Genomic DNA, 12980 nt, shown 5'->3' on the forward strand with positions numbered 1-12980 from the left:
GGTAGATTTTCTATTTGGGACCTTGTAAGCTTCCTCACACATGTTACAGACTTTACTTGATGTTACTAAACAGCAACGTTTATCTCTAAATAATGACATTCCATTTCAAGTTTTTAAGATAAACCAACTGAATATAAGGGAAAGTTCAATATATTTAAGAACAGAAGTCAGAGAAGGGGAGGAGAAACAAAACAGCCTCCCAGTCTTGTGACATGTGACTCTTCTCTGTGGGGTCCCCTGAGGGACCCGGGACTCTTGGGGGATGGGCATGGAGGATGCTCTGGACAGAAAGGCTTTGCTTCAACTACTGCCAAGGGGATCATTGACCCCGTGGTATGACATCCACATACGTTGGGAGCAGCGTGCTCGTGGGTCATGACGTGAGGAAGACTGTTCTCCCAGCACAAATGTGCTCTGTTTCACTGGTAAACACAAAGTGGCCTGAGTGCCTCACGTTCCCAAAAGGCAAGGACACCAAGCACACAGAGGATCGCTGGCCCCAGAGGGAAGCAGCTCCATTTCCACATGACTCTGACAGGAGAGGACGTGGGTACCCACAGAAAAGTCTCCTTGTGTCATGGGTAGAGGTGGAGAAACCCCTTCACCACAAGGTTAATGAGAAATCCCAAAATGTTACTGGGATAGTTAACTTCATATATCAACTTGGCTAAGTCACAGGTCCCAAATATCCGGTCAAACACCAGTCTAGAGGCTGTGAAAGTATTTTTTACATGAGATCAGCGTTTACACCAGTAGGCTTTGAGTAAATTTATAACCTCCAGAATGTGGGTGAGCCTCGTCCAATCAGCTGAAGGTCTTAAGACCAAAGACTGAGGTTTCCCGAAGAAGAAGGAATTTGGGCTCAAAACTGTAACATAGAAACCCAGCCTGGGTTTCCAGCCTTACAGCCTGTACTGCATTTTGAACCGGCCAGTCCTTGCTCACAACTGTGTAAGTCAATTCCTTAAAATCAAACACTCTGTTGGGGTTTTTTTTTTTCCTCTCTCTCTCCTCTGTTTCTCTGGAGAATCCCGTTAATACAGTTACCAGGCAGATTAAACAGTCTCATTCCCTCTGTATTTTAGAACAAAGAAGAAAGGGGCGCTTGGCAAAATATCAATTCTATGGTTGTTTAAAAAACAGAGAATTCAAAGTCTGTATGAAAAAGGCTTTCCAGTACCTTTCAGACGCTCAGTTGCATTTCCCACTCACTCCTTTAAGTGATCCATGAATATGAGACATGTCCCTTAAGTTATGGGACCAGGCACAGGACAGTGAACCCAGGGCACCTAGGTTGGAACCTGGATGCAGCCCCCAACTGGGTGTGTGGCCACAGGCACGTGACCAAACCAGGAATGAGGCATTTCATACCTCAGCGGAAATGCGGTCCTACATCTCCCTGGCAGGGAGGGCACTCAAAGGCCCAGGGATGTGGAGCACCCAGCTCAAAACCTAGAGATTAAGCTCACTAAGTGGTAGCTTATCGTTATACAAAAATTACTAACAAAATACACTTCCTCCTACCCACCAAAGGGGAGAGAGACAGAGACAAGAATAATTAATGTCGTATTTTAAAGACCGGAAAAGTGATGTTGCAACTGACTGTGGGGACTCAGAGGAATGAAAACTGAGTCAGCCCCAGAAGGGGAACCTTGCGGGTGAGACAGGGTGATGGGGGAACAGGTGTTCCAGGCGGAGGGCACTGCATGAGCAGAAGCAGGAATCGAGCAAACCAAGGGACCAGCCAGCCACGCTGACTGATGGGCCAGGGACACGCACAGGGAATCGTGCTGGGAAACATTCTAAAGCGCCAGCTCGTGCAAGGATGGAGACGTGGCCAGAATAGAAACAAGAGGAAAGAAAGAGCTGCCCGTGTGCCTTCTTTTCAGACCAACCAGGAGGCTGTGCAGACACAAATTTTGACTAGTAACCGCTCGGACGTCTGAGTATCAAAACTTTCACAATAAACAATTGGCAATACCAATGCAGAAGACATTCATAAAATAAATGGTGGTACTTTGGAAGATTCACACGGGAAGTCACAGGTCCACATACTGTGCCCAGAGTAAGAATTTTCAAAGATGGTAAAATTCTGAATGGACTGCATTCTGCTTTGTATGCACATTAAAATGAAAAACATTTTGTTAACCTAAGACCCCAAGTATTAAAATATATGCAATGCAGTAAAGGCGCTGCAGTGACCTAGAGTAATTGTTAAAAATAATTAAGCAGTGGTTGGGAGGGTACAGCTCGATGGTAGAGTACGTGCTTAGCATGCACAAGGTCCTGGGTTCAATCCCCAGTACCCCTGTAAAAATAAAAATAAAACAAATAAATAATACAATCTAATTATGCCCCCAAGAAAATAAACTATAACAAACAAATAAAAGACACTGTTTAAAAATTTTCTTTAAATGATTAAGTTGTTATGAGATCAAGCCTGTCTTCAGTTTTCTTCATTTTGCTTACATGCATTTTCTTATTTTTCTACAATGACTGTGAACGGCTCATGCAAAGGGGAGAGGGTGCGTTTCAAACCCTGCCTAGAGGAAGCCTCAAGAGGAAGGGTGTTTGTTAAAAGGGGTGGAGTTCCCTTGGTCAAGCCAACACATTCAGCGGGCCAACCTGTGCTCAGACGCAAAAGCAAAGCTGAAAGGCTCTGAGGCTGGGGCCAGACGGGGCTTTCGGGCCGGGGATGGTACCAACCTGGGTCACAGAGGCACTTGTAGCTGGTGCCCACGCTGCGGCACGAGCCGTGGGCGCAGGGGCTGAGTGCGCAGAAGTCGACGAGCTGCGCGCAGGCCGGCCCAGTGAAGCCCGCGCTGCAGCTGCAGCCGAAGCGCGGCCCGTCGGCGTAGCACGTCCCGTTGTTGCGGCAGGGCGCCGAGGCGCACGGGTCCGCCTTCTCCTCGCAGGCCGGGCCCAGGTACCCTGCGGGAGGACGCGGGGGTACAGAAATTTAGCCGTGTGCCGCGTAATGACCAAGAACCTGGGACCGCTGTGCTTAACTCTTTTCCAACGTGACTTGATCAACGAATTAATTCATGAATTGTTTCCAGGTCGGCACAACCCGACTAGGTGTGGGTTTTCTTGGCTTTGGTAACTGGGGGTTAAATGATGACGCCCTGTGCTGCTATTTCTGTTGAAATATAAAATATATGATTGCTTAGACGTACAGACGGACAGGGGATAAATATATTTAAATGTACACATGTGTATGTGTGCCTGTAGAGACTTGAAAGATGCCAAAAATAAATTAATGGGAAGGTGGGACTGGGGTCTGTGGAGGGAGTTTAACCTCTTATTTAATACACATTGCTGGAGGAAGATATGCCTTACTTTACTTTAATAGATAAAAGATGCAATCCTGAATTAAAACCAAAAACCCACACAAAATAGTAAACAATGAAAACATCCTTCTCCCACCTTTGTCCCTCTGTCCCTCACTCCCTTCTCAAGAAGCACCTAGAATAAACTTTGTTTACCCCAAAATAAAAATAAATTAATTAATTAAATTTAAAAAGTGAAGTACCTCCTGTTAGCAGTTTCTTGAATATATACTTTAAAAAAAATTGGTTATTGTAATGGGAAGACAAACTGTGATGTATCCGCTCAATGGGATACTATTTGGCCACAAAAAGGAGTTAAGGTCTGGCACGCGCCCCAACAGGGATGAACCTACAAGCCACATGCTAAGTGAAAGAAGCCAAACACAAAAGACCACATAGCGTATAACTTCATTTATAAGAATGTCCAAAAAAAAAAGTAAATCTATAGCTGTAGAAAGTAGATAAGTAGTCGCCTGGTGTGGGAAGAGGCACTGACTGAAAACGGGCACGAAGGATCTGTTGGGGCTGATGTGAATGTTCTGATATTGTGGGTTGTGGTGATGGTTGCATGACTCCGTATATTTACTAAAAAGCATTGAATTTTACTCTCAAAAGTGAATGAAGTTTGTGATATGTAAATAGTACTTCAATAAAGCTTCAATTTTTAAAAAGTTTTACATGTATTTCTTGTAAGGGTGATTTATTATTTTGTTTTGTGTGTCCATGTTTTGTATTTCTCAATTTTAAAAATTATACATACATGGATATCTGAATCTGTAGGTCTGTGTGTCCATGTAGGCATTTAATAATGCTTTGGTTAAGGCTATTCTTTCAATATCTTAAGAGCACTTTGAAAATTAAATGAAGATCTTTCAAATTTTAGAAACAAATTTCAATAATTTTACTCCTGCACAGTTCGTAGTTCAATATTCTATTTCACTTCTCTTATCTAGATTTAAGTTTATATTTATCCATCTTCACCCACAACTCCCAGCAGTATTGGCAATTTTATTGTTAAAGATAAGGTGGATAGATAAAACAAACAAAAACAGCTCCCACACTTCATCTAAAGCATCACTCATAAATTGTCATAATGAACTTGGTATTTTTCTGTACAAAAATAGAAAACTCAAAAAAAAATCTAATGCTATTCAACATCTTATAAACTTCCCTATAGTTTTTAAAATTTAAACATCATACTAAAAATGTACCACACGATCAGTTTTAATAACACTTGAATTCTCCCAAGAGTCCCTTCCTAGCTTAGAGTGGAACATAATTCTGTCCTTCATGAGATGTATTCCATTTTACTCTGAATGCAAAGAACATACTTAAACACGTAGTACCGTATAACAAACTGAACAACCAAGGCAAGTCCTGACCTCTCTGGTCTTCTACTGCCTCACCCCAAAAACAGGGCTGAAATTATTTTCTTCATAAAGTGGTTGTGGGTTCTAAAGTGTTGTCTATCGAAATTCCTAGAACAGCTCCCAGTCCAATGCTGAATGAATGGATGAAAGATGGCAGTAATAACAACAACAGATGACATTACTGGGGGCTGAGACGCACCAGACGATCTAAGCCTTCACACGCAAGAGTTCATTTAACCCTGCTGTAATCGTATGCTACAGGAACTGTTAGTAGCCCTCTTTTACAGGTGAGGAAACAGTGACACAGCAATATGAAGTAGCCTGCTCAAGTCTACGTAGCTAGCGGATAACAGAGATAGGCTGCAAACTGCAAGCTCTTACTGCTCCACTTTACTGCACACAAGAGAAGTCAGTGATGGCCCAATTAAGAAAATCTGTGCTCTTAAAATCTGTGCTCTTAAGCCCCATGATAGGCTTCCTCACATGAGTCTACATAAAGGCACTTGAAAAGTTGAAGACTTGTACTAACTAACAAGAAATTAGGACCAGATAGACCCATTAGTATCCTGAATTCTTAAATTTAAGATAGCTTTAGAAAACAGAAATTACTTAGCAAGGATGAATTTTGAACTCAGTGCATTTGAAAGGTCCTGAGCTTAACTAGTTCTCAGTATTTCCAATATCACATGGAAGGTATTTTAAAAATACAAGGATGAAACTTGAATCCTAAGGAATAAACATATCACATACTACCTTACCTACCGACTCCTTATGAAATCAGAAGTCATCTTTAAAATCATCCAAATACAAAATTCAGAGTCATGATGCCAACCAATGCAGGATGACCTTCCAATATGTTGACTAAAGCCAGACGTTGGCCAGTTTATGGTTCTCATCACAATGCATGTTATAGGGGTATTAACGTGGAAGTTTTTGAAATTTTGAATCAAAACTGGCTTGTAAATAATCACAGAAAGCTTGAATATTGCCTGAAGGTAGTTTCAAAAACTAAACTGCAGCCCAAATAAGAAATAATGTACATTCATTACTAGATATATAAATATAAGTACCTATGGAAGGGAACACACTCAGATGTAGTGTTGTATGAATCTAATTTCTTAATATAAACATGTGGAAGCCAGTGACCCAAAGCCACAGCAAAGATTCTTATAACATGCCCCTTTGAGCTGAATTTTCAGAGTGCAGGGCATTTCTAATAGTGCTGGTAGAAAGATGTTTTACATCACGCAGTAGAAAAGGTCTTGGATCATCTGTAGCTGACACTCAGCCAGACATTATTTCATCTTTCCAAGAAACATTCTAAAAATGAACCAAGGTTCTCATTCACTCCATTTTCTCCTCTGCCTCTCCCTCCATCCTCTCTCTCCCAACACACACACACATAACATAGAAAGACTTTCATAAAACTCCATAGCCAATACTAAGAACTTATCTGCATTTTCCTGTTCCTGAATAATGTTACAAGTCTAAAAGCAATTACTTGAGACCTTTGGTAAAGTTTCTCTTTTTACTAACAGAACTCTTTAAGAGTTTTGGCCAACCTATCAATAATCTCTTAAGGTAGATGTTTTTGAAAATTCCCCTGCCAGAATATGCCAACCAAATTAGTTACAGAGGCAAAGGCAAGAGGATTGGAAAACAAAACTGAACATTCTTGGATTCAACTACATCCCTAAACACATTCAAATTCTAAAACATGAAGAATTCTATGGAGGAGAACAAATGAAATACTGTTCTGTGGAATATCATAATATTAGCAATGAAAGTAGTAACAGTAATCTCTCTGAAACAACTAAAAGGTTAGTAAATTACTACAACAGAGGGTGGCACGTAGTCCTAACTGGAGGATCATGGCAAGAATATCTGGATTTACAGTCCTACTTACAGGGTAAAAAGTGAAAAACACAGGATGAAAGATTGAAGGATTCAAACAGAAAATAAAACAGAACTACAAAGGAAATCTAAGGAATGAGGGGCTAATGCAAAAAAAAAAAAACCAAAAAAAAACTATGAATTAGCCAGTTGACTGTTGCTTTAAATTTTGTATCTGAACCAATATTTATATGAATATGCCTGCTGAATATTCATTACGTAAATAAAAATCAACACCCTTGAGATACACACATTATGGAAATCAGATATTTAAGACCAAAAGAAAACATTGTCGGAAGATGTTAAATTGCAAGACAATGAAGTCATTCTCTCTAGAAAGCTATCTAGACATCAGAAGCTCCTGCAATATTAATAAAGGAAATAGAGAATAAAGTGACACTGGCATATTTGCTGACAGTGTAAAGGTAATTTACATAGAGGAAACTGCGTGTAGGCGTGTAAAACCCAGCTCCTGGTTTCCCTGTCTTGGCAAATGGTTCAAGTCAGAAACCCAGGAGTCATACCTGATTGCTTCCTCTCCCTCAACCCCCATATTGAATCAATCAGTGGATATTAATTCTATCTCCCACGTACTTCGTGACCCTGAACATTCTGTTTCATCCCCACTGCCACCATCCCAGCCAAAGTCACGCTTATTTCTCCCCTCGCCCGTTACAGTAGTTTCCTGTGATGAGATTCCCTGTTCTATTATATCACCCCTACGACCAATTCTCCAAACAGCAATGAGCATAATTTTCTTAAGACGTAAATATTGTCAGGGCTTCCAATTGCTCTTAGAATAAAATCCAACCTCCCTTCCACGGGATCAAGCCCCGCGGGCTACAACTCAGCTGCCACTCTGGCCCCTCGGTCTCTAGGAGCCAGCCCACTGGCCTCCGTCAGTTCCAGGAAAGACAAGCCGTCGCCCGTGCAGAGCCGTGCAACAAGCCGTCTCCACGACCTGGACATCCCTGCTCCCACCTGCTTCACAGCTGCTCCTTCTCAGGTTTGGGTTCTCAGCTGCAAACAGACAGGCCTTCTCTGATCACCCCATTCTAGGTACGTATCCCTTTCTTGTTCTGTATGTATCACAGCGCCCTGCTCGCTACTTCGATAGCGCTGTCTTGAATTTGTAATGGCACAGTTATGTACGAGGTACCTGTCCGTCATCTGTCTCCTAGACCCACCCCAACCACCGGCTTCCCAGAGGAGGAGGAGCCATGCTGGTTCCTGTCACCCTCAAGCCCCAGCACCCAGCATGGTGGCCACTCTGTCAATATCTGTGCGATAGATGAACAAATGGATGGATGAGCAATAGAGGACATAGTCTTGTGCAGACTTGTTAGAAAATAGTGCAGTGAGTGAAAGAGGACTGATAAATAATGCCTAACCTCAAGTTTGCAGTTACAGTGAGGGAATATGGAAAAGATGATCAGTCACTAGCTGCTTCAGTGACAGAAGTATAAGTGGGTGATCACTGCATCAAGGTGAAGGCAGAACATTTGGTTCATCTAAGCGCCTGGATGAGCAGCAAGGACAGGGCAGAACCACGACTCTCCAAAAGCTTAATCTTCAACAGAAGAGACCTTCAGGAGGACACATCTAGATGATGAGGGGACAACGTGAGGCCGTGTTTTCATTCTGCAAACATTTACAGAACGAGTCTAATGTGATGTGGGGTTAGAGGGACCAGCCCAGCCTGTCAGCATGAGTGGGATCAGTGCATGCTGCACGGCTTCATCTGTTGCATAGTTATTGACAAAGTGGCCGGCAGCAGTGAATCCAAAGAAGGAAGGGCTATTACTGGGTGGGGCAGGCCAGGAAAATCTCATAAGAGAGTGGGGTTTTGTGCTGGGCTTCAAAGACAGCCCAAGATTTGGCTGGGCTGAGAAGGAAGAGGAGTGAAATTAGACCCAGAGAAGGGATTTTGGCCGAGGTTTATGGAAAACTTAATTGGGACCACATTTGTTCTGGTTCTAAGAAAGCAGACAGTTGTGTAAGATAAAGAGGGGGTGGGGGGATCTAGGAAAAGCAATTACACAACCATCAGCTGGAAAAGGCCCAAGACAACTACATATAAAATGTGACTTTCAATTTTTAAGAAAATCCATTTGACAGAGTAAAAACCACCTGAAGGACTTTCTCTTTAGCAGAACAGAAAGACAATTTTAGATCTAAGACAGGAAAATGAAAAATAACTAGGAAATTGTCAGAGGAATGCTAAATCAACTCTGCCCCAGTGTAGTCGAAATAGAGAAAAGGCAGAAGAGAGGAAGCTTATTTAAAGTAGACGAGCTATATGCGCAAAAATAATTGGCTATTAACAATGGAAATTTAGAGGTCTAGTCAGAAAGTTCTGCGTTTTCCTTTGAGCATTCATTTCTCTAACCTGAACTGATGGAGATCAACCAAGTACCAGGCACTGCTCAAGAACTTATATTCTGGTGAGGAAAACAAAGAGAAAGGTAAGTACATACGTATCATCACTAGCGCTACCCGCTGCTGAAGCCAGTAAGGGGTAGAGCCTGACGGAGGCAGACTTCAATAGTGCTGTCACGGAGACCGAAGGGAGAGAGGCAATGAGCTGTATTCAAGCCGGGAGGAAGGGTTCCGGTAAACGGAGCAGCAGGTGCAAATGCCCAAAGAGCGTTGTGTTCTGAGGTGGATGGCACCCCCTGGAGGACAATTCTCAAGACGTTGGCGTGTTTCAAAGAACAGCAAACATCCAGCAAAGAGAGTAGCAAGAAAAGAGGCTGAGAGGCAGCGAGGGACACATTGGCCCTGGACCTCCCTTTGGATGGGAAATCACCCAAAGTTCGAGAGGCAGAGAGTGAAAGCATGGGCTCACCATTTTATAGACAGATCACTTTGGCTCTTGTGTGGAGAACAGACTGCAGAGGACAAGACTGAATCAGAAAGAGAAGACAGGACACTTCAACAGGTGTCTAGATAGGACTGGAATCTGGAAGAACCCAAGATGCTGGGAATCTTGGGTCAACTACATAACCATTCTGTCTGACATGAACACAGGAAAATCCCCCGTAAGAGAGTCAGAGGACCGCCTTACACACATAGGTAAGCTCTTGCTGTCTCAACTCGTGGAAATTCTAAGTCTGGAGAAAGTTTAAAAAAAAAAAAAAAAAAGTCAGAAGCTAAGAAATGGGAAGCGGGAGAAAGACACAGGCCCTGAATCCCTACCACGTCATACCCAACAGCTCCCTGAGACAAGCACTTCCTTTTCCATAATATGAAATTGAGGTCCAGGAAGGTTAAGTAACTTGACCAAAGCCAGTAACTGACAGAAGTGAAATTCAACATGTCTGTCCCTCTCCAAGGACTTATGAATTTTTAGCCTCGGTTTCTTCATCTGCTTTTTTTTTTTTTTTAAAGACACTCATCTTCATGAATTTTAAATAGGCGCACGTGTGGAAAGGCCTAGAGTAATGTGGTTTCCGCTTCCATACAAGGAACACCAAGGTGGTGCCAGGCCTTGCCGCGAGGTTCACAGGACTGAGACCAGACGAGGCGTAGGGCCATCGTCGCCTTCCTGGTGGATGTCAAGGCCTCTGCTGGCAAAGAAGGCTTTGCAGAAACTTTCCCGGGCTGCCCCGTGCAATTCATCCCCGCGGGAGCTCTGTAGCTTTGTTCTTCAGGCAAGTGGCTCTGGGCCCTGGCTGCACTGGAACCCCCGGAAGAGCTTCAGAAAATTCACTGTCGGCTTTCCACGTCTGGAGACACTGACTTAATAGCTCTGCCATCAGGATGTTTTAAGGCAGATCCACCTTTCCTTTGTACAGTTTTTTTTCCCCCCTATGCTGGTAGCCACAGTGTTTCTTTTGATTTGGTCCTGAGGAGGAAAATCCATAAACTATTACTAATTATCGTTTTTCTCCCAACCAAGACAGATTTAATCTTTGCAGGCTGTCTGACAGCACCTCCTGCTACAGTGTTTATTCACTACTTTCAGCCCCCAAGTTCCCTTGTGCTTTATTTTGACAGCTGGGCACCAAGTTCCCTCTTTTCATGAACCAACAAGCCTCTTTTCTCAGCCCTTATACTTTGGGTGGAATTGACTCCAAACACCAGCTCCACGGGTGACCTTGTGTCTCAGGCCTGCCTGGCCACTGGGTCCAGGCCGGCCTGAGCTGGCTCCTGCTATGCCCGGAGCCTTTATCTTCCCTCCATCACACTCTGCGATACGGCTCTGCTGAACTTCCTCTTGTTCCTCAGATATGCCACCCTCCCTCCCCCTCTGCCTGATACTTGCTGTTGATTCTCTTCCTGGGAGGCTCTTTCCTCTGCCCACAGCCCTAATGATTAATCTTGCTGTTGCCTGTCCTTCGGGTCTCAGTTGAAACAACAGCTCCCTTGGAACTGACTTCCCTCCCAGCCCCCAGTCTGGAGGAGGAGTCCCTCTTCTCAGCCACCCAGTCACCCCAGCACAGCCCCATCAGACCCCTGGTCATACCTTCACACCTGCTATTCCCAAGCCCCATGAGCCAGCTCCCCATCTGTCTCCTTCACTCCTGGATCCCTTGAGATCAGCTGTCCCCAGACAATCAATAAATGGTATGTGAATGATTAAGTCTTTTATTAAGTACATTATGCTACATTCGTATGACAGAATGCAAGGCAAGCCTTAATAACAACCTTGTAGAAAAATAATTAGAGAAGAGTATTTGGGACACATTGTTCACTTTAAGAAACTCATTACAAAAGACAAGGCACAGTAAGACCCAATTTCAGTTTTCTAAAATGTGCATTAGAGAAGAGACTTCAAAGATGTTCACCTAAAATTTAAAAGAGATCTCTCTTGAGGGCAGAATTATAGCTTTATTTTTTTTTTCTTTCGAGTTTATCTGAGCACAGATTTCTTTGATAATCAGGGGGAAATGATTTAAAAAATATAAACTGTTACACAAAGTCCTGGGCTGTAACAGAAAAGAGGGTAATAATTGAATGTGGTGACAGAGGCCAGTGGTGAGAGGATCCCCTGGCTCCCAGGGACCAGACGTATTGCTATGTGTAGACAAGTTAGGAGCCGAAAGTGAGGAAGGGACTTTAAAAATGACAAGTTCTTCATAGAAATTACAATCAAATATCATTAGGGCAATTCAAAAGAAGAGCAATGGGAAATACCTCCAGAGAGGGGCTGTATTATGTAAGGAGAAGCCTTACTTAATACCTAGTAAGTACCTATTCGTAGACATAAGCATCTGCCTTCAGCTGCCTTTTAGCAATGTGACATTAGGTCACATGAGAACTAGATTGGAAAAAGAGTCAAAGAAAGGTTTATTGAACCAAAACTCGAATCTGATAAAGTAATAAACAAGCATTCTTTCACTTTCACAATCTTCTTTGTTCAATGTCTCTTGGGCCTGTGCCCCTCTGTGAGTCCTACTTTAAGATGCTTGTAGGAGTCAAAGCCTGGATCTGAATAATTCAGAATCAGACCCAGGACTGGATCACGTGGTATCTTGGTTCAAGGTAGACAAAAATTTCACTCTAGCCTCCTCCAATGGTTGTGGTCTACAGAAAGGGCATGTATAAGGAGATAAAATCTGCTGTAGGGAAAAATTAGAATTCCATTTACTTCCAGTAAACGGATATTTGTATTTCTATTGGAAAGGATATTGGTTGCTTTCAAGAAAAATTAGATGGACATTCTGCTTCTGATATGGAAAAGTAAGCTTCTAACAAGGGGACTGTCCCACAAATGACTGTAAACTCCAGACCAAAATACCCTACAATGGCCTCATGGCTCTGAAATTGAACAAAAGCAGGCAGGTTTGGGGGAAGAGTCGAAATGCGGAAGCAGCAGCCATCATGGGCTGAGTTTCATGTTTAGGGAGCCCCCCGCCCCCCCACAGGCATCCCCAGCTGTGACTATGTCACAGGGAGACCAAGACACTCGTGTTAAACCTGCTCTTTCTGTCCAAAAGAAGCCCAGGGAGGGGCCCAGGACAGGCACACATTGAGGAGTGAGGAGGGATGCAGGAAAGAAGAGTCAGAGAAGGGGATCCCAAAATTCTGTCTCTGAACTCTGCCCATGTCTCGGTGACCCCTAAGCCATACACAAATGGGGCACTGAAAGCAAAAGGTTGAGATCCGAGCCCCCCTCACTGCCCCTAGTACTAAGTTAGCAATGGATTGAAACCAATAAGAGTCACCTGGTTACTTTAGTGAACACTGGTTAATCCATCTGGCTGCGGCGTCCTCCCATATGAAATGGTTCTGTTGCAACTGCATCCAGGTATTTACTCATTCATGCATTCATGGTGGCTTATAGGTATTTAAGTGCTAGGCACTCCAGGGATACAAAAAAAGTTTAGCACCACTGCCCTGAGCAAGTCTGGAGCCCCATGAGGATGAGAAGACACGTACCCAG

General features: G+C 43.3%; 1 protein-coding gene across 2 annotated transcripts in view; it reads right to left on the bottom strand.

The window, feature by feature from the left end:
• Positions 1–12980, bottom strand: part of DNER (delta/notch like EGF repeat containing) — a 264365-nt gene that overhangs the window by 56206 nt on the left and 195179 nt on the right. For both annotated transcript variants that reach the window (XM_074364443.1, XM_074364442.1), the window contains exon 8: positions 2707–2931. In XM_074364443.1, coding sequence (XP_074220544.1) covers positions 2707–2931 — 225 coding nt within the window. The remainder of the gene's footprint in view (positions 1–2706; positions 2932–12980) is intronic.

The sequence above is a fragment of the Camelus bactrianus genome, chromosome 5 (assembly GCF_048773025.1).
Source record: "Camelus bactrianus isolate YW-2024 breed Bactrian camel chromosome 5, ASM4877302v1, whole genome shotgun sequence".
Lineage (NCBI taxonomy): Eukaryota > Metazoa > Chordata > Mammalia > Artiodactyla > Camelidae > Camelus > Camelus bactrianus.